This window comes from Camelus dromedarius, chromosome 5 (assembly GCF_036321535.1).
Source record: "Camelus dromedarius isolate mCamDro1 chromosome 5, mCamDro1.pat, whole genome shotgun sequence".
Taxonomy (NCBI): domain Eukaryota; kingdom Metazoa; phylum Chordata; class Mammalia; order Artiodactyla; family Camelidae; genus Camelus; species Camelus dromedarius.
The window spans coordinates 69,067,648-69,090,904 of NC_087440.1; the positions used below are offsets into that span (position 1 = coordinate 69,067,648).

At 48.6% G+C, this 23,257-nt stretch overlaps 2 protein-coding genes across 6 annotated transcripts in view; both read right to left on the reverse strand.

The window, feature by feature from the left end:
* PNMA1 (PNMA family member 1) lies at positions 1–2,660 on the reverse strand. Its single transcript, XM_010976535.3, has one exon. It carries the CDS (start codon positions 1,830–1,832, stop codon positions 771–773), a length of 1,062 nt encoding a protein of 353 aa, XP_010974837.1. The 5' UTR covers positions 1,833–2,660; the 3' UTR covers positions 1–770.
* Positions 2,661–3,345: 685 nt separating this feature from the next.
* Positions 3,346–23,257, reverse strand: part of MIDEAS (mitotic deacetylase associated SANT domain protein) — a 65,493-nt gene continuing 45,581 nt past the window's right edge. For 4 of the 5 annotated variants that reach the window (XM_031454022.2, XM_064486101.1, XM_031454021.2 and 1 more), the window contains exons 3-13: positions 22,325–22,624; positions 17,089–17,434; positions 15,063–15,129; positions 14,440–14,582; positions 14,203–14,306; positions 13,657–13,732; positions 12,874–12,962; positions 10,617–10,766; positions 9,232–9,444; positions 7,487–7,683; positions 3,346–7,143 (exon numbers count right to left, since the gene is read on the reverse strand). In XM_031454022.2, coding sequence (XP_031309882.2) covers positions 6,963–7,143; positions 7,487–7,683; positions 9,232–9,444; positions 10,617–10,766; positions 12,874–12,962; positions 13,657–13,732; positions 14,203–14,306; positions 14,440–14,582; positions 15,063–15,129; positions 17,089–17,434; positions 22,325–22,624 — 1,866 coding nt within the window. In that variant the 3' untranslated portion in view covers positions 3,346–6,962. The remainder of the gene's footprint in view (positions 7,144–7,486; positions 7,684–9,231; positions 9,445–10,616; positions 10,767–12,873; positions 12,963–13,656; positions 13,733–14,202; positions 14,307–14,439; positions 14,583–15,062; positions 15,130–17,088; positions 17,435–22,324; positions 22,625–23,257) is intronic. The other variant, XM_064486103.1, reaches the window with a different exon arrangement.

Sequence of the window (23,257 nt, forward strand, 5' to 3'; positions counted from 1 at the left end):
AACTTTTAAAACATTTTTATTTATATACAAGTATTTGATAACTTCGAATTTAGAACACTTAGAATCAGCATGAACAAGGTAAACTACTCGTCAAAGATTTGAAATGGGGGAATAGATACTGTAACTGGTTCATATTAACTTCCCCATGCAATTTATATCTGTATCTTGTACAGTGGAAAACTGATTTACACAGCTCTATAAGTGCAGTGTTTTTCTAACACCCCATTTTGTAGACTCAGAATACTTTTCAGTTAAACTCATCCAGATGTTTAAAGATGAAAAATAAATTTACACTGTTAAGTCGAATAATAATATCTAATCAATTCACGTTTCTTTCCATTAATATAAATCAGGAGCAATTTATAGTAAACAAAAACTATTCACGATTGTCGTAATAACAGTTCACATTTTTACTGAACTTGTGTCAGCCAGGCCCTGCGCTAAACATCTGAACATGCAATTTCATACTTAATTACCTCTATGGGAAGTGTCACAAGTTCACGTTTTTCACAACTGATGATGACAGCTTCACTGAGCACTCTTGTCCAAGCCTTTCCCGGGCATTGTAGCTAGCTAGCACGACTCACTTGTACCGCAGCATCACTGGTGCTCTGATGCATGGTTTTACTGTTATATGAATACTCAGGCCCGACTTCCCCCGAGAAAAAACACAATTAAGTCTTCACTACTAGGAGACATGCCTGTAGGACAGCACAGAGAGCGAAAGCAGCTGTGATCTAGGTCTGCACCAAAGCCCCTTTTTCTGGGACTCAGAAGTGCCCCTCCAGGCCTAACTGCAGGAGGGCGGCCTCAGCCTCCTTCTCCTCTTCCTTGGCCTCTTCCTCACGGATCTGCACCAGCAACTGGAAGAGGTTAGGCGCCGGCCCTTCCGCAGCCCCTGTCAGCCACAGCTGCCTTCGGATGGCCCCGCTGTGGTTGGCCCCGGCAATGACCTGCTCCAGGCGGGCCTGGTTCACGTTATCTTTATCTATGGCCCCCTTCTCCACCACCTTCTGCAGCAGAGGCTCCAGACGAATGACATAAGCAGATAACTTTTCTCCCAGGTTCTGGTAAGTGTTCAGAAATCTGACCTGAGCATCCCTAGAGCTCTCGACACTCCCAAACACCTGCTCAAGCGCCTTCAGGCATTCGGCGGTGGTAATCGCAGGGTTGTTGGTCTTTAGGATGCGGATGACATCAGCAGCAGGGCCTCTAAGACTCTCCATCAACCGCCGCCTCTTTTCTACATCAGACACCTGCCACTCCTCTATGACCTCATTAGTGTGCTCCAGCCAGGGATCAAAGGTCTCCTCCCCAGGCCCCGGGATGTCCCTCCCGGAGAACAGCGTCAGCTTCTTATACCATATAGACTCAACAAGAGGCTGAATAACATTATCCAAAATATAGTTTAGCATTTCTGTTGGCATATCTGGGCCTGGGGCCGGAGTGGGGTTCTGAAGCCCAAGGACACGGGCAACATCTTGCACGGTCCACCCCTCTCTCGCTAGGAAGAGATGCAACCTTTCTAAAAATTCAGCATCTGAAGTCGGGGGCTTAAAGATTACTTTCCAGACCCCTCCTTTACCTGGCATCTCCCTGGGGATCGCGGCGTAATCCACAGCGCCAGTGAGCTCTAACAAGGCTGCTTTGGCATTCTCTTCCCTCCAGAACATTCTCCCAAGCACTCGATAGGGCACCTGGGGCATCGCAGCCTGGAGAGTCTCTTCGATTTCAGCCTCATCACAGTTCACTGGGATCCCCCAGACCAGCAGGGCTCTCTGGGAGTTCACATCCATCCCTCTACACCAGTCTTCCAACAGTGTCATCGCCATTGTCCCAACCAACTTATAAAGGGTCCCAATTCTACAAATACGGATTAGACTGTGGCTCCGGGTGCTCTAGGATTTAGGACAACAGCGGACACTCCCCTCCCCCGACCCAATATGCCCAAGGGAGGCAAGCTTCACGCAATCACGATTGACAGAGAACACCAGCGCCCTGCTCTCATTCTTTCGCTGCCCCCTTAAGTCAGTCCTTCGCGTTCTCGGAGCGAAGCATCGGGGATGCTCAAACCAGTCACTCGGCCATCGCCATCTTGCGACTCTGGTCGGGGTCAGCAGGCCGGGTCCTCCACCTGCAAGCAGGATGTCTCAGAGCAGAGAACTGGCGAGGAGCGAGGGTGGGTGGCGCAGGCAGGAGCAATCCGCCCCGGAGAGGCCGCCCGGCTGTGATCGCGGGGCGTGGCCGCCTCGTTTCCCCAGCCCGGGCGCCGGGAACTCACTGCTCCCGGCTTCGACCCGGCTTTCGCGGTCGGAGCCCGGCTTTCAGGCCGGCGAAGAGCCGCTTCTCTGCAGACGAGAACTGTGCAGCCCCCGGAGGGAGAGACTGGCCTGGGGTCGCAGCGTCCGCGGCGGGGCCAGCAGGAGAGCGGCTTCTTCACTGACGCAGGAACTCCTCTAGGCGGCGAGGACGGCCGAAGACCCAGAACACAGGCAGCGGAGGCGTGGGAAGGATATGGAAGCGAGGCTAAAGGCAGCGGAGGCGAAGGCGGGCTGGAGCGGCCGCGTGCCCGTGCTGCGGCGGGCTGCAGAAGGCTAGCGCACCGCGGCGGCAGGCGGCTCAAACCAGCAGCCAGCCAACGCGTTACTGCCGCAGTGGAGGCGGGCCGGCGGGCGAGCGGAAGACACCTCGCCCCGCCCCACCCCCGCGGCCGAGCCTGCGCGAGCGTAGCTACGGCAACGGTGGCCCAGACGACGCGGGGCTCGCGCACTCCGGCCGTCCGTGGGGGCGAGCGGTTGCCATAGTGCCAACAAGGGGCTCCCAGCGTTAATTTCTCTAATGGCGCATTTTCTTTTTCACATCTTCTAGATATTTTTTAATGCAAAGAACTGTATTAAAAAGTAAAAAAGTAACAATTCTGGAGTGAATTTAAAATAATATGCGTCCATCAAGGCAGACTTGTCTACTCACGTCGCTCGTTCAATGAGTTCAAAGCTCTGAAAGAAAATACCCTGTACCAACTGATCGCACTCTGCACCCGCCAAATTTCATCCCAATGAAACTAAAACGTTGGAAATGGGCCTTGTTTTTGTGTGAGACAATGAGTTGAGACTTTTGTCAAATTTTGTTAAAATATCTAGATCTATCCAGTAACCTTTGTAGCCAGGTAAACTCTAGTGTGTTATTTTCCTTGTCCTGGCATCACTGACAATGGGCTGATAAAACAGAATCCTTATGGTTCAAAAATGTTGAGTAATCCCTTGCAAGCAAAACAAGGCCTACTTACGTCAGTCCCAGATGCCAGATGGTGAAAAATCTCCCCCAAAGGTACACAGCATTCAACTCTGAATTTTTAAAACCTTATTTAATAAAAGGTTTAAAGATACAGAAGGACATTCAAAAGTAAATAAGTTACATAGGTACATTACAATCACATCAGCAAGATTTTCTTTAGTGTGTTAATTTTTTTTTTTATAAAAAGCACACAAAAAATAAAATCTTCAGTCTGGTCTATCACAACTGTACAGCAAAAGAGGTAATATTTATATATATGTACACTATTTTAATATGTAACAGTCTTTAAAAAAGGGTGCCACAGGCAGCAAACACACAAAAGGCAGTGTCTGATTTTTTTCAAAATAAAAGGGATATACTTATTTATATGCTATTAAAATATTTTTACAATAATTACAGACTGTCAAGGCTGTTCCTGTGCTCTGTCCCCTCCAACAAGGCCTTCGACTAAGAGACAAATGAGGAAAAGGTGAAACAGCTGCAAATTGTTAGAGGCAAATATTAACACAGCAAAGTATAAGGAGGACATACAATTGTTTTATAAAAATATGCATACTTCCTGTATACCTAAGGACTTAGGTTTGCCAATCTGGTAATAAATACCATCCGAGAAAAGTGAGCCCCAGTGAAAACATATTTAAATGGCTGAGGCTTGAGTCCATGTTGTATTCCTCCTTCATCTTAACATCTGGCACATGAGAATAGATTAGGTCACTGAGGCAGTTAAATATAGGGAATCCCTTTAGACATAAGCAGCACATGACCTCTGTGCCAGGGGTGGAAGTGGGGTGGCCGAAGGAATGGGTGTGTACATTAGCGATGAGGGGGCTGCTGAAGGCATGGAGGACAGTGCTGAAGCACTGTCTCCCTGGGTAGGTAAGAGACCTCAGAAATGGTCTAGAACACAGGCACTAGGTCAGTTTCATGCCCTTAGCTGAGTGTAGATGGAGGCTGAGAGATGGATATGTGAGCTATGTGAGATGGTGTGGGTAGGAGATTATAAAGCTGAAGGTGTTTGTCATTTAACTTCTTAAAGCAAAGAGCTCTGAATAGAAGAAAAAAGAAAAAGACAAGACAAAATATTAGCCTAATGTGTCCACAGGGAGAAAGCACCATAAAGGATAGACCTATGCCAGCCTCTGCGGCTACACCTACTTTACTGGCAGGTCACTTGCCACAATTGCATCTGCCCTCTAAACATTTTACCTTTCACACTGCATTCTAGATATAAATCCATCCTGGAGCATAAACTCTTCTAAAATACGGTGTCTGGTGGGGTTAATACAGAGAGTTACCATCTTGATTTTCTCACCTACATTCACCTGGTCTGGTCTCCGTGAGCTTAGAGGAGAATCACTTTAGATGAAGGAGGTTTCTGTTACCACATATCCAAAAAAGAGGCCTAAAACTAAATAGGTTTAAATAGAAAAAACCTTGGGAAACATAAGTAGCACTTTGGGGAGAAGCTGTGAAGGCACTCATATTACACATGTGATTTAGAAGAGAGCCTAAATTTGCTACCCTCCTGTTTGGGGACAGTATACCAAATTTTTGCTATCTTGGGATATTGAGCTTCCATACAGAAGCCTATGGAAGAAACTGGGAAGTTGGAGGTCTTAGGTAGCCGTCAGGAGTTGGTGGGGGCGGCGGGGAGAATTTTGTTACTCCCATAGCTGAGTTCCTGTATAACCATATTAATGCATAAATGAATGCTAAAAAATACCAGATAGTGCATAGTTAAGAAACAAAACTCCCTCCCCACTCCCAGTTACCAACACGATGCCTTTAGGCTATCTCATCAGAGTAGCAGAATGAATACTTTTTTGGCTCTTCCTAACATGTTAACCTATCATATACTTGCATTCATTTAGAACTTCTTTTATGCAACTAAAGTTGAATAACAAGATCAGAAAAACAACTCAGCCCTCCTATGGGACTGGCAAGTGAAGGGGCCTCCAGAACCTTCCAGCTCTTTCACTTCAGTGACTTCACACCAAATATGGCTTCTTCAAGCCAGAAGCAAAACCAGAATGCTGGCTTTCAGCCAGTCCCCTCAGGCAACTTGAAAGTACAGCCAGAAAAGAGGTAGCAACAAGAACTGCCTTTGATCTCCCTTGATCCTGCTAGTCTCTGTGGGGCTTTGTGACACCTTCCACCTTTCCACCCTCTTTCAGTGCTACTATCATTCCTATTGGGAAAACTTCAGAGCAACAACGCGAGGGTTCTTAGGGTCTTGGGAATGGGGGGGGGGGGGGGGGCGGATGCTAAGAAAGTGCCTTGTTTTGGGATAAATGCACTTGGGCCTCTGGAAAGCAGGAAGCCCCTGGTCCCTGAGAGGATGTTAAAAATTAAATATTAACAATAAATAAATAGCTCCCAAATGACACAAGTCAAGGAATGAAGGCTCCTGTCCAATCTGGCTAGGAGACCTCCCCCCTCCCAGGGAAGGATCCAGAAATCTCCAGCATGCAGGACTAGGGGCTGGGCTCTATCAGCTCTAGACCAGGTTGGGTGAGGTTAGGTGGCAGCTGCCAAGGGCAGGACAGAAGCAGGCGGGGAACCTGCACCAAGAAGGAGCAGGCTGGGCCTAGGTCCTAGGTTAAGCTTCCTTAGCAGCCTCCAAGGCCCAAAGGTATCTGGCAAAAAGGTGGCAAGCTGGGAGAGCCAAGACTTATCAAAAGCTCCCTAGGCCTAACCCTGAAGCAAAACTGCAGCTTCTATCCTCTGTACATTTCCCTTCCCTCCAGCGGGCTGAGAGCTTGGACAGGAACAGTGGCCCCTTCCCCAAACATCTGAAAACACTTCCCAGCCCCAGCAGGCTGCTAGCAAGCAGCAAAGGGATAGGTAGCAGTCCTGGTCTCTCTCCCTGCATGCTCTGATAGCCTCCCTCCTAGGGAGGAGGTGGCCTCTCTGAAGATCTAGTCACTAGAGCAGCATGACCTGAACACTGTCCTGCAGGAGACAGCACAGGTGCCACGCTGAGCTCCCTCTCAGAGCTGGCCACCACCCTTCCTCCCAGTGAGTCCCTCTTTCGGGGGCTTGGGGCAGGGCCCGTGCAGGTCCCCTGGGGAGGAGGATTAATGCTGCAAAGGGGCGCTCTAGTGCTTGGCTTTCCTTGGTGAGAAGGGAGCAGCAGGAGCAAAGAGGGAGCACGGTAGCAGAGGTCGGTAGCGGAGGTCCATGAGAGAGAGAGAGAGAGAGGGAGAGAGAGAGAGAGGGGAGAGAGAGAGGGAGAGAGAGAGGGAGAGAGAGAGGGAGAGAGAGAGGGAGAGAGAGAGGGAGAGAGAGAGGGAGAGAGGGAGAGAGGAGAGAGAGAGAGAGGGAGAGAGAGGGAGAGAGAGAGGGAGGGAGAGAGAGAGGGAGAGAGAGAGAGAGAGCGCGAGAGCAAGCGGTGGCAGCACTGGAGCCCCTCCCGGTGGGCGGCCCCAGGGAGCAGGGCCTCTCCCAGTTCTAGGAAAGCACGAAGACAACTTCCGACAGACCAAAGGCAAGAGAACTGGATCTTGCAGCCCCTTTACACTGCTCCTGGGACCTTTATAAATAAAAGAGCCGTTTATTTAATCGTCCTATTCGTTTTGCGGAGACTAGTCCACGTGATCTCTCCCTCCGGAGATTCCGGGTGCTGACAGGACGTCGGCAGGCTTGGGTAGGTGCCGGAGCCCGCCGTGTCAGCCCCTCTCGCCGGCGCCGCTCTCCTCCCGCAGGGCCGGCTGGTGGGAGGAGGCAGCGGCCGCGGTGGCGGCGGCGGCGGCGGCCTCTTTTTCCTTCTGCCTCAGAGCGGCCGCCTTCTTCTCCTGCTCTGCGTGGCTCTTCATGTGGGCGCTGCGACTCTTCACCTTGTAAAACACCCTGTAGCCGGGCAGGAGGGGCTCCAGTGAGACGTCTGTCCCCACCCCAAGGGGTACGCGTGTGTACACGACGCGCGCGCGCCCGCGGTGGGGACTCCTCGGCCCTTTCGGTCAGCTCCGCGCCACGTGGCCCAACCCCCACCCTCTAACGATGGGCTCCAGATTCCAGTGCCTTCGCCCCTCTGGTAAAAGCTGCCAAGGGACGTCACTGCCCTGGAAACCCTCTGAGCCAATCAGGAGGCAAAGCGAAAGCACCGACTCCTCCTCCTTCTCCCGAGATTCTGCCCCTCCCCCAACCAGGGCCAACCCGCTAGTCCCAGTGAAAACCGGGCCTGCCTTCTCACCTGCCACATTTTTTACAAGGGAACGTATTCTCCTGGTTCTGGGTCTTGTTAAATGTCTCTGCTTTTTTCTTCTTCTCTGAAAACGGTAGTGCCCTTCGTGACTTCCCTGGCCCCTCCCTTGGCTTCTCTGAGACTTGGCCACTCGCAGACCCAGGGGCATTGGACTCGTGGCTTCTGAGGATGAGGATGTCATTGGCCTGCAGACGATCATACAAGGAAAGTTGAGAGATTTAGGTAAGACAGGATCCCAAATTCTGGAATCTCAGCAGAGGGCTCTTCAAGGTCATACCCTCCTGCCAAATGGTCCCCTAGCATCCTCTTGAATCCTTCCAGTGACAAGGCACTCGCTGCCTTTTCAGCGAGGCACTCGCTGCCTTTCTATCTTTGGCCAGCTCTATTTTTACAAAGCTGCTGGTATAGTAATTTTGTAGGATAGTCCTAGCAGCTACAGGACTTCTTGATGCATTTGACAGGGGTCTTAGTATCTCAATTAATGCCATGGGTTCATGTTTTCTGTCATTTAGTCTACTCATGACTTCACTCTGTAAGTGCCCTTCAAATCTGTGTAATGTGCCAGGTTACACAGAAGATACAGAGGTGACAGGAGGCCCTGCCCTCGGAAAGCTCACAGTCTAGTGGAAGGGACAAGCATGCAGACAGCTAGCTGATGGCAACATGAGCCACCATGGGAAATGCCAAGCAGGTGCCAGAGAGCACAGGACATCCGGTGCAGACATGGAGAGGTGCTGTAAGGTATGTGAGCCATGGGCCTCAGGTTAGGGCAGCCCCAGATGGCATTAGAAGTCACTGGGTCAGCCCCCAGTTGGCACATGCACTGGGTCAACGCCCACAGGAAAGTGTTCACAAAAATTCAGCAGAACTCAATCGAGTGTGTACACAGAGCACAGCTCTTGGAGGAGCACAGCCGAGGCTCAGAAGGGAGAAAACAGCTGTATGTCTACAGTTTGTGGGGGGTTTTAAGCAAGCATAAGTGTACAACACAAATTAAACAAAAGAAGACTCTCATAGTACTTCTCCAACAGACCCTTCCCATCCCTACTCTCTATTGGGGGACCTCTCCTTGACAAGAAACAGCTCTGACCAATATGTCTTGCTTCTTGGCCTGTGATGTGGTGGACAGAGCACTGCACTAAGACATAGGGTGGGACATCAGGCAAATCACTTAGCATCTCTGAACCCAGTTTCCTCCATCTGCAAGGTGGGGGTTAACACTTTCTGAGGTCATTGTGAGGAATTAATGAGATAATGGACAGGAAAGCACCTTGCAGACAACATGCATGAAAGGCCACTATTGTTATTCTCATCATCTCAGCTGAGTTTCAGACATTCTTTTCAGGGTCGAAGCTCTCTTAGGAAGAGCCCCGTCTGAGCTATAAGTCACGGATGCTTCCCCAGTGTCCCATACTCTTTCTGGGTTTTCACAAAGTCTTTTTCCTCTGAGTCTCAGATACAGGAGCAGTATAGTATAAAAATTCTGGAATCAGGCTGCCTACTCCTTGTCTTGGGCCTCAATTTCCTCACCTGTTAGATGAGAATAATGACAGTACCTACCACATGGGGTTATGAAAATTAAATAAGTTTACAGCTTGAAGTATTTAGTACATTTCCTGCCATTATGATGATGATCATTGTCATGTTCCTGCTCTGCCCTCCCTCTCACACCCCCAGGCCCATCTCCAGCTGCCCTCCTGGCCCTGCGCTCCCTAAGTGGAGGTCACACTTACCGACTCATTGGCCTGTAGTGTCTGTGTGGCTTTGACGGCTGCTGCCCGCCGGCTTCGCTCTCGCCCCTCTTCCTGCTCCCCCTTCTCCTGGGTCTCTGGCATCTCCTCCTCCCCTTCCTTCCTGGTCTCCTTTACTTCCCTCTTAGGCTCCAGCCTCTCTTCATTTGGGGACTCTCTTCTTGGAGGAGGCACCCTTGGGAACTTCTGAGAAGTCTATGGAGGACAAGAACAGGCCAGTGAGCCTACAGCTCAGTCACACAGCCATCTGCACCGACTCTGACCCTGCCAGTCCTGCTTACCTGGCCTGGCCCAGCACAGCCTCCTGTGCTGGGACCCTATACCCTCCCACAGCTAGTCTGCCTGTAAAAGGAGAGTCTTGAGCCCTGGGAATCCTCAGGGTGCGCACTTAAGATAGAGCTGGGGCAGGGAAAGGCATGCCAGTCCCTCCCCACAGGCCACCTGTCCTCCTAGGTGTGTCCAAGAGACACATCCTTGGGCAAGGTGGTCTGGTGGAGCCAGGCAGCAGCCTTGAGCTCCATTCAAAGCTACCTTTATAATGTTTTCTATATCTCCACCCACTTCTCATCTGCAAATCAGGACTAAGCCACTCCCTGTCTTACAGCAGCATGTCACCAAGTGTGGATTTCTGACCCCAAGATCATATTAGGTGGATACATGGGCACAGAATTAAATAACATTCTCTTCAGCTCTCTTTCAGTCCTGATTATGGCAAGGAAAAAGTCTGGAGTTGGTGTTAATACATCTTTTATACCTCTCTAGACTCAACAAGGATGGGTCAGGCCTTACCCTAGAGCCTTGGCAGGTCATAGTATCTAGCTAGAATTTAGTAACATTCGTTTTCATATATATTTTTACCAGTACTTCCTATGACAAGCAACACTGGTTTCCTATTTATGACTGTGATATAAAGCTTCCCTTTTGAGTACAAAATGAGCTGACTTAAAGGAAAACATTAAGTAATAGCACAAGTGTGAACATGACAAAGATAGTAATGGTGACAGATGGTAGGATGCAGACATAGCAGAGTTCATAAAGGTGATACAAGTATTACTAAAGTTGGGAAACAGTGTTAGAGGTCTGCTATGAGGAGACAGTAAGTTGATGCTGGTGTAAATACTGTGGGAAATATCCCCCAATGTTCTGCATCAATACGATGTATTATGATGACACTGGCAAATAGAGAGGGGAACCCAAAGGTCCAGGGCCAGTGCCCAGGACATCAGCTTCCTGGGGCTGTCAGAGACACTGCCTCCTTCTCTCTGCCCTCCAGGGACTCCTGGAGAGATGAGCCTCAGGCTCCCAGCTCAGCCCTCACATCAGACCCAGCCCAGGCTCTAAGCAGCTGAGGCTGGGAAGGGAGTCACCTTAATATCCACTTCAGCCTCTTCATGGGCTGACTTTTCATCACTTGTATCCACATCCCCGAAGGTTAGCGTCCCATTCCGTCCAATCTTCACCTGCTTCTTGTAGGTATAGTAAAACTCCACACACTGGGCCACAGTCTTGGTCTGGATCTGGTTTGGAGCCAAAACAGAGGTCAGAGTTCCTGGTTCAGCTCACCTGTTTGGGGATACTTTCTCATCCCTGCATGTCCCCCTTAACCTAAGCAAACACTAAAGCCAATAAACCCAGGAAATACAAGCATTTCTCCAACAACGCCTGCTCTGCGCAAACCACTGACTAATTCAATTAACCAAGCCTTCAGCACTATTGGAAAAAAAACAAAACTAAACTAAAGAGGACAACATAGAGCCATTGAGATTTGAATATGAATTGCATATTAGAGAGCATTATTGATCAGTTTAAATTTCTTGGGTGTGATAATGGTACTACAGTTTTGTAAGAGAATATTCTTATCTTATATTTAGGTCAAATGTCATGATGCCTGTAACTTACTTTTTGTGGGTTGTTTTTTTTTTTAATGTAACTTACTTTTAATGCTTAGTTAAAACAGAAGGAATAGGTGTATGTGTGCAATTATATATAGACACAGAGAGACAGCAAATGTGGCAAATATTAACAATTGGTAAATCTGGGAGGTATATGGGTGTTCACTATGCTATTCCTTCCATTTTTCTGTAAGCTTGAGATTTCTCAAAAGAAAAAGTTTAAAGGGGATAAAGTCTGGGCACAATCCACATTCAAAGCCAGCCTAGACCTGGCAACACAGCCTCTCTACATCAATCCAAGGAAACAATTTCATTCCTCTCTAGGCAGCAGTGACGGATAAGCGAGGACAGAGAAATGTCAAATTGTCCTCTGCCGGGGAGGAACTCAAGGGAGACTAACATGAAAGTCCTTGAAAACCAAGTCTTGTTCCCAACTCTGCCACTGAATGGCTGTGTAGCATTAGGCAAGTCTCTTGGTGTGGAAGTGGTGAGTGGGGTGAGACTAGATGATCTCCAAGGGCCTTCCAAACTCTGAAACCCTATCCCTCCCGTTTCACAAATCCATTTGGCCACTGGGTTTGGTTTCTGGATGGCTTTCCCCCACGCAGCTGTTTTCTCAGACTCTCCCCACTCCCCCCAGGCTCCCAGACTGCTCAGCCAATTGCTGGGCTGGGCTGGGAGCTGGCAGGTCCTGTCCACAGAGCCCAAGAGGTCAGAGAGGGCCCTCTGTGCGTGCAGGAAACAGACATGATTCATCTCACAGGAATGGCCAAGTCAGAAATGTATTAATTAGATCCTGTTTACACTTTTACTATCAATTCCCTCCGATCATCTGTTTGCCTGACTAATGGTCTGCTTTCTTCATTAAAGCATTAGGGGTGCCTCAGTGAACTTCACAGGCGTGTACTTCCCGGCAGTACTGCCCATTCAGGGAGCACAGCAAACGACTGTCCTCACAACAGGGCCCTTGTAGGAGATTTGTCAGCACTCTGTCCCGGCCCAGGGCGTCCTGGCACAACCTACAATCCCAAGAGGAGAAAGCACATTCTGGGAAGCCCTTTTCCCTCAGTGGTCCACACAACTCACTCTCCTCACAGCCCAGACTCTGAGACAGGACCGGTGGATTAGCAAAGCACTGTACTCTCCCAGAAGAACATGGGGAAAGGACAAGAGAAATCTAGGAAAACTAGGCTCGGGCCTCCTACACCCAGTCAGCTGAGTTACCAGAAGGAAGCCCTGGGTCTGACAGGAAGTGGGCAGAGGCCCCCAGGTCAGTTAGAGGCACTTGCTAGCTCTCATCTCAGCTCCCCTCATCTCAGGGTGACCTCTCCTCCCACATACTAATAGCGGCCTTCGAAGGACTCCAGCCCCCTGGGATGGCTCACCTCTGCCTGCAGCCCTCCTTTCCTTCCTGTTCTTCCTCAAGAAAGTCACTGTTTTAAGTTTGATGCTCCTGGGTCTGGTGCCCACTCAAGCCCCGCTGTGGACTGAGACCCCAGAGTATAGCCACGCTACTCTGAGGTGAGGGAAGGGGGCTTAAGAACCAAGGGGTGAAAGGCTCGATCACTTCCCTTTTTGTTTTATTTAGAAAAATGTCTCTGAAGCTACTTAAAAAGCATTGCTCTAAATGCTTTTTAAGAGGGCTTGGTAAGCAACTGCAGGGTGCCCCACGGGCAGAGGGAGCCCCAAACCATGCAGGCCCTCACTTGTCCCTGAAACAGCCCCAGCTCACCAGCTTCTGCACCAAGAAGAAATCTTTCTTGTAGATGGCAATGCCCTTGTTGAACAGCTTCCTCTCGGCCGTCTTCCACTGGTCGGAGCCTGCAGGGCAAAGAAGCAGCTAGGGGAGTGAGGCGAGTGGGAGTGTGAGCATGGTGAGGGGCAGTTCTGACTAGGGAAAAAGGGTGAAGTCATCCAACCACCGTCTCTGCAGGCATTCAGTGCTGGCTCCACATCCTGCTTCTGCACTTATTAGCCATGTCGCTTAGCCTCTGAGCCTCACTTTCTCCTCTTGTGAAGTGGGAATTAATAATAGAAGCCACCTCCCCAGCTGTGGTGGAGACTAAGTGAGACAACGCATGTGGAACCCCTGGTGTTCTGCCTGGCACTGACGGGTGAAACCCTCAATGGGGGTCGATAACAGCAGCTGCTACAATTATGCCACTTGGCCAACATCCCTCTTAAAGCACAGCGCCCAGAACAGGACATGGCACTCTGGGGGTTGTCCAAGTTCCAGGCAACTGATGCCAATTGGGATGGCACTACCTGGTGCCTGGGCTTTTTTGCCTGGATGGGCTCACCCCTTCCCCCTTCCACTCTAAGGCACAGGAAACCCCTTGAAAGCTACCCCAGCATTGGTGTCAGTTCTCTCATTCTGGCTCTGGGCTCATCCGTCCCCCACCTCCCTACCCACACCCCACCCCAGGCTATGACTCAGCACTGAAGTGGCCCCACTGATGCTGGAGCCCCCTTCTGGCTCCAAGCTCCAGGCCCCAGGCCCACCCTGCCAGCCCACCTGTGTAGTGATAAGTTGCCAGCGGGTGGTTGTGGGGCCGCAGGGGCTTCTTCAGTAGCAGCTTATTCAGCGTTTCCTAAAAAGGAAGTGAAGAAAAGGTCAGGGCCCTGGCAAGGATCTCAGTGGGCAAAATTCAGGTCTCTGAGTAGGGTGGGCACTTACTCTTGGCCCCTTTAGATGAGGAGAAGCAATAGGTCTGGCAAGATGGCAAGGTCACGGGGGGTGGGCCTGCTCAGGGCCTCTTAAGAGGGAACACACAGCCCCCAAGGCAGGCAGCCACAGAGGGAGAAGGCCTTCAACGACACCCCTGTCTGAGGGTGGGGACCTACTGACCCACAATCAGGGACTGGTGTGGACCCTGCACAGCAAAGCCTGGAGTTTGGAACCAGAGCTTCCTTGGGCCAACTCCCTACCACCCCCAACTTGGTCAAACCCTCCCGCCTGCCTCAAATCAGCAGGCCTGACAGGCTTGGCTCCTAAGCAGCAGACACAGATCCATGCCAGCCTCCCTGAGGGGCCCGTCCTCCACAAGGGGCATTGTCTTACCAGGATATCTCCCCTGGACTCATGCAGACAGTGTAAGGCCAGCTCCTGGTTGGTGCCGGCTCCAGGGAAAATGCTGGAGCAGGCAGCTGTCAGCAGGTCCTCCACTGGGGAGGAAGGAAGGCAACACACTTTTAGGGCTGGGCTGGGTGAGCAGGGCTAGGTTGGGGCAGGGCCTCGCCCACCCACTGCCCAGCAGCCGGCCGTGCTTGCTTTGCCTGCTGGCCCGGCCCCTCTCACCTTGCCTCTGCTTCTCCCGGCTGCTCTCTAGGTTCTCCCACGGCTGCCACACCAAGTCTGCCTTGTGGGGGTCTGCAGCCGCCAGGGTACGGTCCCTCATTGAGGGGATTTCCGCTTGGAACCGGGAGCCCACATTGATCCGTCTGCAGGGGTGGAAAGGGCAGGGAGTAAGGCCTCACCACGTGGGGATGGGGAACCCGACTTACTCCCTGAGGATGGAGAAGATGCAGGGGGTAGTTGGCAGAGGCTGAGCACAGCAAGGCCCCAGCTGGATGTAAGGGAATCTGGCTTCTGTGGGCACAGCCTGGCAAGTGGCACCTGGTGCTGCCAGAAAGGCAAGACCCAGAGGCTGGAAAGGGGAGAAGCTCGAGGTTTACAGACAGGGAAAGAGTCTCTTGGATTAGCCTTTTAATTCTTTTCAGGAGCAAATTCAAACTGAGCTGGTCCTTTCCTTCCCTGTGACTTCCACACAGAAGCTGGCAGGAGGAAGTTCAGTGAAGCCCAGGCCTGACTGCAAAAGCCCAGAGAGGTGTGCTCAGCCCTCAGCCCACAGGGCCCACCTGCACGCATTGACCCCACCTGGCCACCCTCACCCACTGGGCCAGAGGCAGGGCTGCACTTACGGCTCAATGCTCACAGGGGTCGCCTCCCCCATCACAGAGAGGACAGGCGGGGTGACTTCAGCGCTATCTATGGGACAAAAGGCAGGTTAGTAAATGGCACCCTCTCCTCCTCCCTTCAGCAAAGCCACCCTCCCCAACCCGAGGTGGCTGCTCCGTATGCTCAGGAGCCACAGAGGTGACTCACAGAGGTTCATGCGAGGAAATCAGGCACCCTGAGTCCTGGCTCTGCAGACTGCAACTGTGACAACCAGCTGTGACTTTACCAAATATGTGAGTGCCTCCACTTTCACACTTGCTGTAAGGGGCTATTACTACCTATCTCCCTAGGTTGATGTGAAGATTGAATGAAATCATACACAAAGCCCTCAAAAAATATTAGCTACTATTATTACTACTACTACTAGATCTACTTCTGGAGCCGGGTCCCTGCCCCAGGAGCGCCCACACCACAGCACGAACTCCAACATTCAACTACAATTGCTCTGGTAAAGAGGCTGAAACTTCCGCCCCACGAGCAAGGTGGTGAAGGAGATCACTGTTTCGTAATTATCTTCTCAATTCCTTGCTGGGTTCTCTGCCTCAGTTTCTCCTGAGCTAATGTTAATGCCCTACATGATCAAGACACTCCCTTGCTCCAAAAACAAAATCTCTGCTGACTTCCCTCTGCAACCTGAGAGAAAAGCTCAACTCCTCAGCTCAGCATTCAAGGCCTGTTTCTCTTCCATCTATGCCTCCTACCACCACCTTGCCTGGATCCTCGATCCCAGCAGATCACTCCCTCTTGGCGCTCCCTGCACGGTCCCACCTCCGGGCCTTTGCATTACTTCATAGGGTGCCCTCCCCACCTGCTTCCTAGTTCAAGTACAGCTCTAGCCCCACTCTCTCTTAAATAAATGCCTTCCTCACCACCACTCTGCAGGCTTCAGAGCTTAGGGTCTGCTTCACTCACTGACTGCTGATCCCACAGTGCCTGGAACTTCTGTTTTTCTGTCTTCCAAGCTTCCATTTCGACTCCCTAATTAATGACCCTGCATTCTCTTTAGAATAGACCATGGTGTCCCAGACATTTCTGAGGCCCTCACAGGACCCAGTTCAGACTTTACAGCTAAGAGCAAAATAAATATTCATGGATGGACAGACCTCTTCTTTGCTGCCAATATGGTCTCTACAGTGACTTCTTCCTGCACAACCCAGGCAGGGAGAGGTTTCGAAGCTTCCTGTAGAAGTTGAAGGGCTGAAGGCCAGCAGGCCCAGGGGGAGCCATTTCTCACCCACAGACACCAGGGGGCACCAGAGAACTATGCCACGGTGAGGTCAGGGTCAGAGGCTAATTCAGGGACAGCACTGCCTCACCCCGGTGCTACCTCTGGTCTCACACATAATCCTATCACCCTGAGAAAGGATTATCCCATTTCTCAGAGGAAATGAACCCTTGTGTGGAGTAGGCAACATTTTTCAGCAATTCACCATCCAGGCCAGCCAAAATGTCTGCTCTGGGCCAAAAGGACTGTTGAAGAGACCCAGGAGACAGGGTCTGCCACATAATATTAAGAACAAATGTGACACGCCAGGCACAGTGTTAAGTGCTTTACGTGTGTTAATGCATCTGAACCTCACCACAGCCCTGGGAGGAAGCTATTAGGTTGAATCATAGGAAACTGCTGTTTGTGGATTTAAAAATAGCTGAATACATATTGACAATTTCATCATTAACCAAATACTAACATCCTCATTTAAATATTGAAAAAACTGAGACCCAGGGAGTTTAAATGACTTCCACAGGGGATGTAGGAGTAAATGGTGGAACTGGGATTTGAGTCCACGCAGCTGGGCTGACACCTCCTCTCCCCCACACCTAAATGTACTTGAGCCAGGACAACCTTCTCTCTTTCAGAGGAGAGCGTGTGGAGCCCCTTTTCCCACAGCATTCCAGCCCAATCCCCAGCTGCCCCAGAAGCTGAGTCTTCCCTGCTCAATGCCTTCCCTCCCACATTCCTGCCAGGTCTGGGTTGGGGGGTCAACTCACTAGACCGGAGCAGGGTGCGATGGGCACTCTTTGGTGTGATGGGAGGAGGGGCTGGGATGCTGCTGGTCGACATGATGGCATTGAAATAGAGTCCGGAGCCTTCCCGCACGGGGCTGAGGATGGGAGGTGGTGTGTAGGGGGGCAGTTCAAAGCTCCGCTCAGAGGGGTGGTCGGCGAGGCGGACAGGGGAGCGCAGGTGGCTCTGGTATGGGGTGATGTTGGAGTAGACGGGAGGGGCGATGAAAGTGCCCGCCTTGGTGGGGATGATCAGGGGCTCAGGCCTCGGCCGCTGCTTTGGTTTCCGCACTGAAGTTTCCCCCTCCAACTTGATATTCATGTCCTCAGCCTGGGGAAGGAAACAGAACCAAGACGGCTCAGCCTCCTACGTCCTGGGAACACTGAAGTCTTGACCACTGCTTGCCAGTCTCACCTTTGGAACTTAGTCTGCCCACCACACCCACCGAGGCAAGCCTAAGATAGGGAACAGGTCCAAAAGCCCTTCTTAGTGTCTCCTCTAGGGCAGGGGTCAGCAGTTTGCCGAGGGCCAGAGAGTAAATATTTTAGGCTTTGTGGGAGACACATATATTCTTTGGTACATGTTCTTCTTTTCCTGGCCCTCTACCCCCTTTTTAAATAATCCTTTGAAAAGGGTAAAAACCACTCTTAGGGCTGGATTTGGCCCACAGGCCATAGTTGCCAACCCCTGCTGAAAAGTCCTCTAGGGCAGGGGACTATAGTGGTTGAGGGCCCAGGCTCTGGAACTAGATTACTTGGACTGGGATCCACTTCTTTAACTTACCACTTAAAATTACTTAACTCTCTGGGCATCATTATTTTTAACAGGGGAATAAAAAGTGCCTACATGATGGGGTAGCTATGAGGACTAAATGAATGAATACGTGGGAATCACTGAGAACAAGACCTGGTACATAGCAATTAATCAATACTGGCTGCTACCACTACTTACACTCCAAGCTCTGTATTAGATGGTGGCCCATACTGTGTGCCAAGATCTGAGGGACCACACAGTGAACAGGACAGCCCTTGTCCTTGAAGAACTTTAATTCTCATAGTATTAGTCCTACTATCACAGGCTAGCCTACTTGTGCTGTCAAAGGTTAGCCCTCCTGGCTTACACTTCTCCCTGCTTGGTACACCTCATGGGCTCCATACAGAGTAGAAGGCATGGCTGTAGAGGAATGGGGGCCTATCATTGGCTCAAAAGAGAATGAAGCCCTATAGGGGGTGAGCGACTTCAATCACCTCCCTGGGTACACAGGTAAGATTGGCCACATTGACTGAGTGGGACTGGGAACAACAGGTTTTCCTCTCCTCTCAGGTTCCAGCTCCCACACAATCTTCCAGCAGAGGGCCCTGACTCCCCATGATGCCTTGCCCATGCCGGTTAGCTATTTGTACCCTCTGCTGTTTTAAGACTAGGAATAAATGACATTGTTCATGCTTCCCCACTTAGGGGAACAATATGACTACACAGAAAAAAAAAAAATGCAGTGACGCCAAAAGCCCCCAAACTTGATAGATGAGAAATCCAACACGAACTCAGCTAGCTGTAATGATTTGTGATTTCATAATAGGGAAAATGGATTTAAAACTATTCTGAATATTTGACAATATTGATTTTTTAGGTGTGATAATGGTATTGTAGGAAGGAAGAAGGAAGGAAGAGGGGAGGGAAGGAAAGAAACAGAGAAAGAGAGAGATTGAAGGAGGGAAGGAAAAGAGGGGAGGGAATGAGGGAGGAAAGAAGGAAGGAAGAAAGAAGGAAAGAGAATCCTTATGTATGATGTACTTAAGATACAAAACCAAAGTATTTATGGATAGAATCATGTGATATTTGGGATTTGCTTCAAAAAAAAAAAAAAAATCCAGTAGCAGGGAGAAGTAGAGGTACAAATGAAAGAAGACAGGCTATATTTTGAGAACTGTAAACAGGGTGGGCAGCTGAATATTAGAGTTCATTATACCATTCTCTCTACTTTTGCACATGATTGAAAATGTCTACAAAGATAGATAGATAGATAGACAGACAGACAGACAGACAGACCTCCCTCCCCAGAAAGTACTCGGGCAGGATTCAAGAGATTCAAATTCCAGGACTAGCTCTGCCACTACTTGGCTGTGTGACCTTAGGCAAGCCCCTTGCCTTTTCTGGATCTATTTCCTCATCTATGAAATGGACATGTTGAGCTGTGTAGTTGCTCAAGCTCCTTCCTGCCACCCTCAGGACAAGCTGCCCAGACCTCCAGCCTCCAGCCTCTAATACAAGCATTTCCCTAACCAGAGAACAAGACCCCAGAGAGCAGAGACTGTGCTGCACATGCTAACCTTGGAGCTCTCCTTTCTGTTACAGACAGCAGGCATGCAGGCTGACTCCCCAGCTAAGAATAATGAAAAAATCCAGATTCAGTACAAAAACCACAGTTTTGCAGGTATCAGAGAGCAAATTAGTTCGCAAAGAATTAAAGAGCCAAGATCCAGGAAAAAGAGGAACACCAAAAAAGGTAAGTTGTATTTTCCCTAGAGATAGATGCTATTATGGAAGAGGCAACTCAGAGGCTGAGAAAATGAGTAGAGTTTTTAATAAATTCAAGGAGCCAGCAGAATAAAAACTGGAGTTTAAAGCTTGCCAAGGAAGGAGACCCTGGTAAACCCCCAGGCTTTGGATTGGGACTCCAAAGGGCTATATCCTCGAAATAAAGGTGCATCAGAAACATTTGAGACTTGTTCTCAAATGGAATAATGCCCAGCTTCAAGCCATCTGATTTAAAGTAATCCAGGACTGCTTGTGCTCTTTGCTACCATAAATCCTCTCCAGTAGAGAAGAACGTCACCCAGAATCTTTAATTACCTCAACAATGTTTTATGTATAATGTCTGACATTCAATAAAAAATAACCAGATATACAAGAGAGCAAGATGTGACTGAAAAACAAGAAATGGCAGATAATAGAAACAGATCCATAGGGATCCCATTAATGGAGTTATCAGACATAAACTTTAAGAAACCTATGCTTAAGTTATGCAATAAAATAAAAGGCAAAGTTGTGACTCTCATCAAAGAACTAAAAACTCTAAAAATGAACCATATGAAAATTCAGTAACTGAAAAACAAAATAACTAAAAATGAGAGCTCAGTGAATGGGCTTAACAACATATTAGACACAGCTAAAGAGAGAACTGGTGAACTGAAAGATAAGTCAGACTGAAAAAAATGGAAAACATAGAAAAATACATGACAGACAAAATAAGGAATGTGGTGAAAAGCTCTAACAAAATGTGTAACCAGGCAGGGAAGGTGTAGCTCAGTGATAGAGTGCATGCTTAGTATGCACAAGGTCCTGGGTTCAATCCCCAGTACCTCCATTTGAAAAAAAACAAAAATAATAAAAATGTGTAACTGGAGTCCCAGAAGGAGAGGAGACAGAAGTGGGGCAGAAGAAATATTCAAGAAGCACTCTAAACAGGATAAATACAAAGAGAACGATATTTAGGTATTACAGCAAAACTACTGAAAACCATGACCAAAAAAAAAAAAAAAACCCAACCCCCAAACCCTTACATTCAAAGGAACAAGAAGATGGCTTGTAGCGACTTCCCAACACTGTAACTACAATAGAAGCCTAAAGACAATGGAATGATATCTTTAAAGTGCCAAGGAGAAAAAACAAAAAACAAAAAACCTACTGACACAGAATTCTCTACCCATCAAAGCTATCATTCAAAAATGAAGATGAAATAAAAACAATTTCAGACCATCAAAGACTAATAAAATTTATCCCTAACAGAGTCACACTAAAGGAAATGCTAAGGGATGTTCTTCAAGCAGCATATAAATGATCTGAGATGGAAGCTTGGAGATATGAGGAGAAACAAAAAGCAACAAAACACTCAGTATTTGGATAAATCTAAAATGAACAACTGAACATTACAATAATGTTATAATGCCCTGTCAATGTTAAAATATATAGAGAATGAAAACTCATGTCAATAGTTCTGTAAGTTAGGGATTGGTGGAAAATGGGGTTCAAGGGTTATAAGAACTTTGCATTGTCCAAGAAGAGTTAAAGTACTCTTGGATTAGATTAAGAGTAGATTTCAATAAGCCAAGAATGCATTTTAATTTCTAGGAACACTTCTCAACCAGAGAATTAAGCTCTAATGTCATAAGGCATTCACTATGTAATGAGTTAACTTCTCTTCTATGCATTTAGAATGGTGCTATGAACTATCCTCCAGATAACTGAGGCAACAGTCACTCAAATCCCTTTCTGCAGGGCTTAGTTCTCTCACAAAAACAAGAAAGGCTGCTAGGGTAATCACTAACAGAGTAATACTAAGTATATAATTAATAAATTAACAAAGAAAGGAAATGGAATAACAAACGCAATCAACCCAAAGGAAAACAAAAAGGGAAAAAAGAAGAAAGAAAAGGCAGGATGGGATAAATAGAAAGCAAACAGAAGATAGCAGATTTAAGCCAAAATATATCAGTAATTATATTAAATGTGAACTGTATCAATGCTCAAGTGAGAAAACAAAGGTTGTTAGAACAGATAACAAGAAACCCCAATTATATGCCACTTGAAAGATACACCTTAGACAGAAGGATACAGAAAGGCTGAAAGTAAAAAGATGGAAAAGATAAACATCCCGTCCTCCTCCCACCCACACTAACCAAAAGAATGCTAAATATCTGACAAAGCAGACTTTAGAAGGCAAAAAAATTACTAGATAAAAAGAAACATTTCATGATAAAGTGTCTAATCCAGTTCTAAATGAGTATGCAACTAATAAAATTGCATCAAAAATATAAAACAAATAGTGACAGAACTAAGAAGAAATAGAAAAAACCTCAATCTAAGAGAGAGATTTCAACATACATGTTTGTACTGATAGAATAAGCAAACATTTCTACATCCCAGTGCCTAGCACAGTGCCTGACCCATATTAGAGGCCCAATCAAAATTTGCTGACCTAAAATAAGAGATTCACACATCCTAGATTTTCCTAAACAGTACCAACTTTCAAGTATAAAACTGTCTCTCTGTTCCCCGTAAGTACATTTGCTCAAAAGGTTCATTTGGAAATATAAATAATATCCCCATGGGTCACCTAAATCCCTCCCACACGGCCACGTTCTCCTTTTTCCCCGTACAGTATTAGGTCCCCAGGGGCACCCAGGTACTGGAGGTGTTTGCATGGAGCGTCTCTCATACCTGAGCTGGGGCATCAGTACCAGGGATACGGGTGGACCGCCTGCGGGTGACGATGACCGATGGCTTGTGTTCAGTGGGGTTCTGTTCAGGACCCTTTCCATCCTCATCAATACCTCCAGCTTGGGCCGCCTCGGTTGGGTCCACAGCCCGCACAGGCACAGACACTGGGATGATGAGGGGCACCATCCCGCTGTCCTCCCGTGCTCGCTTGGCAGCTAAGGAGGGCTCAGAAAACTCCACCCCACACTTGGTAGTTGAAGCCAGTACACTTTTCCGCTTCTCTTCAGAGCCATTGGCATCCTAGAGAAGGAGGGAGGGGGAAATGAAGAGAGTTAGAAGGTAAGTCCTGATTTGCTGGTCTGGGACCCTTAGTCCCATTTGATTCAGGGATTCAAACACTCATGATGGTTCCCAATGGTCTTTGGTAACCTGGCCTTTCCCTGGCTACCTTTTCCCCCACCATATTCCTTAATACTCTCCAAAACCTCCCTTCTGCCAGGTTCTCCCATCCTGGCCTGGAGCAGGAGTCCCCAGATGGCCATCTCAGGCCACAAGTGGCTTTACAGATGTTTTTTATTTTGCCTACACGGTTAGAGGCATGTGAAATAGTATCTCAATAGTCAAAACGTATCTCTGCAAAAGAAAGTAAGCAAGGAACCTGTGGCAAAGTAAGGGTGGTCTCTGTATCTATTTCCTCACTGGCAACTGGCTGGCATGAAGTCAAATTCTGCAGCTTCCTACGTATCAGCCTGGCCCAGTGGGCTTTGAAGGTTCAGACCTCTAGTGAAGGAAGGGGCAAACACTGCCTTTGGAGTCAGATACTAGGCTTCTATCTTACCCCTGTGACCTTGGGAAATCCCAACTGGGTCTCAGCTTCTTTAGCAATAAAATAGGACAAATGACAGCATCCTTCTCATAGGGTTTGATGATAAA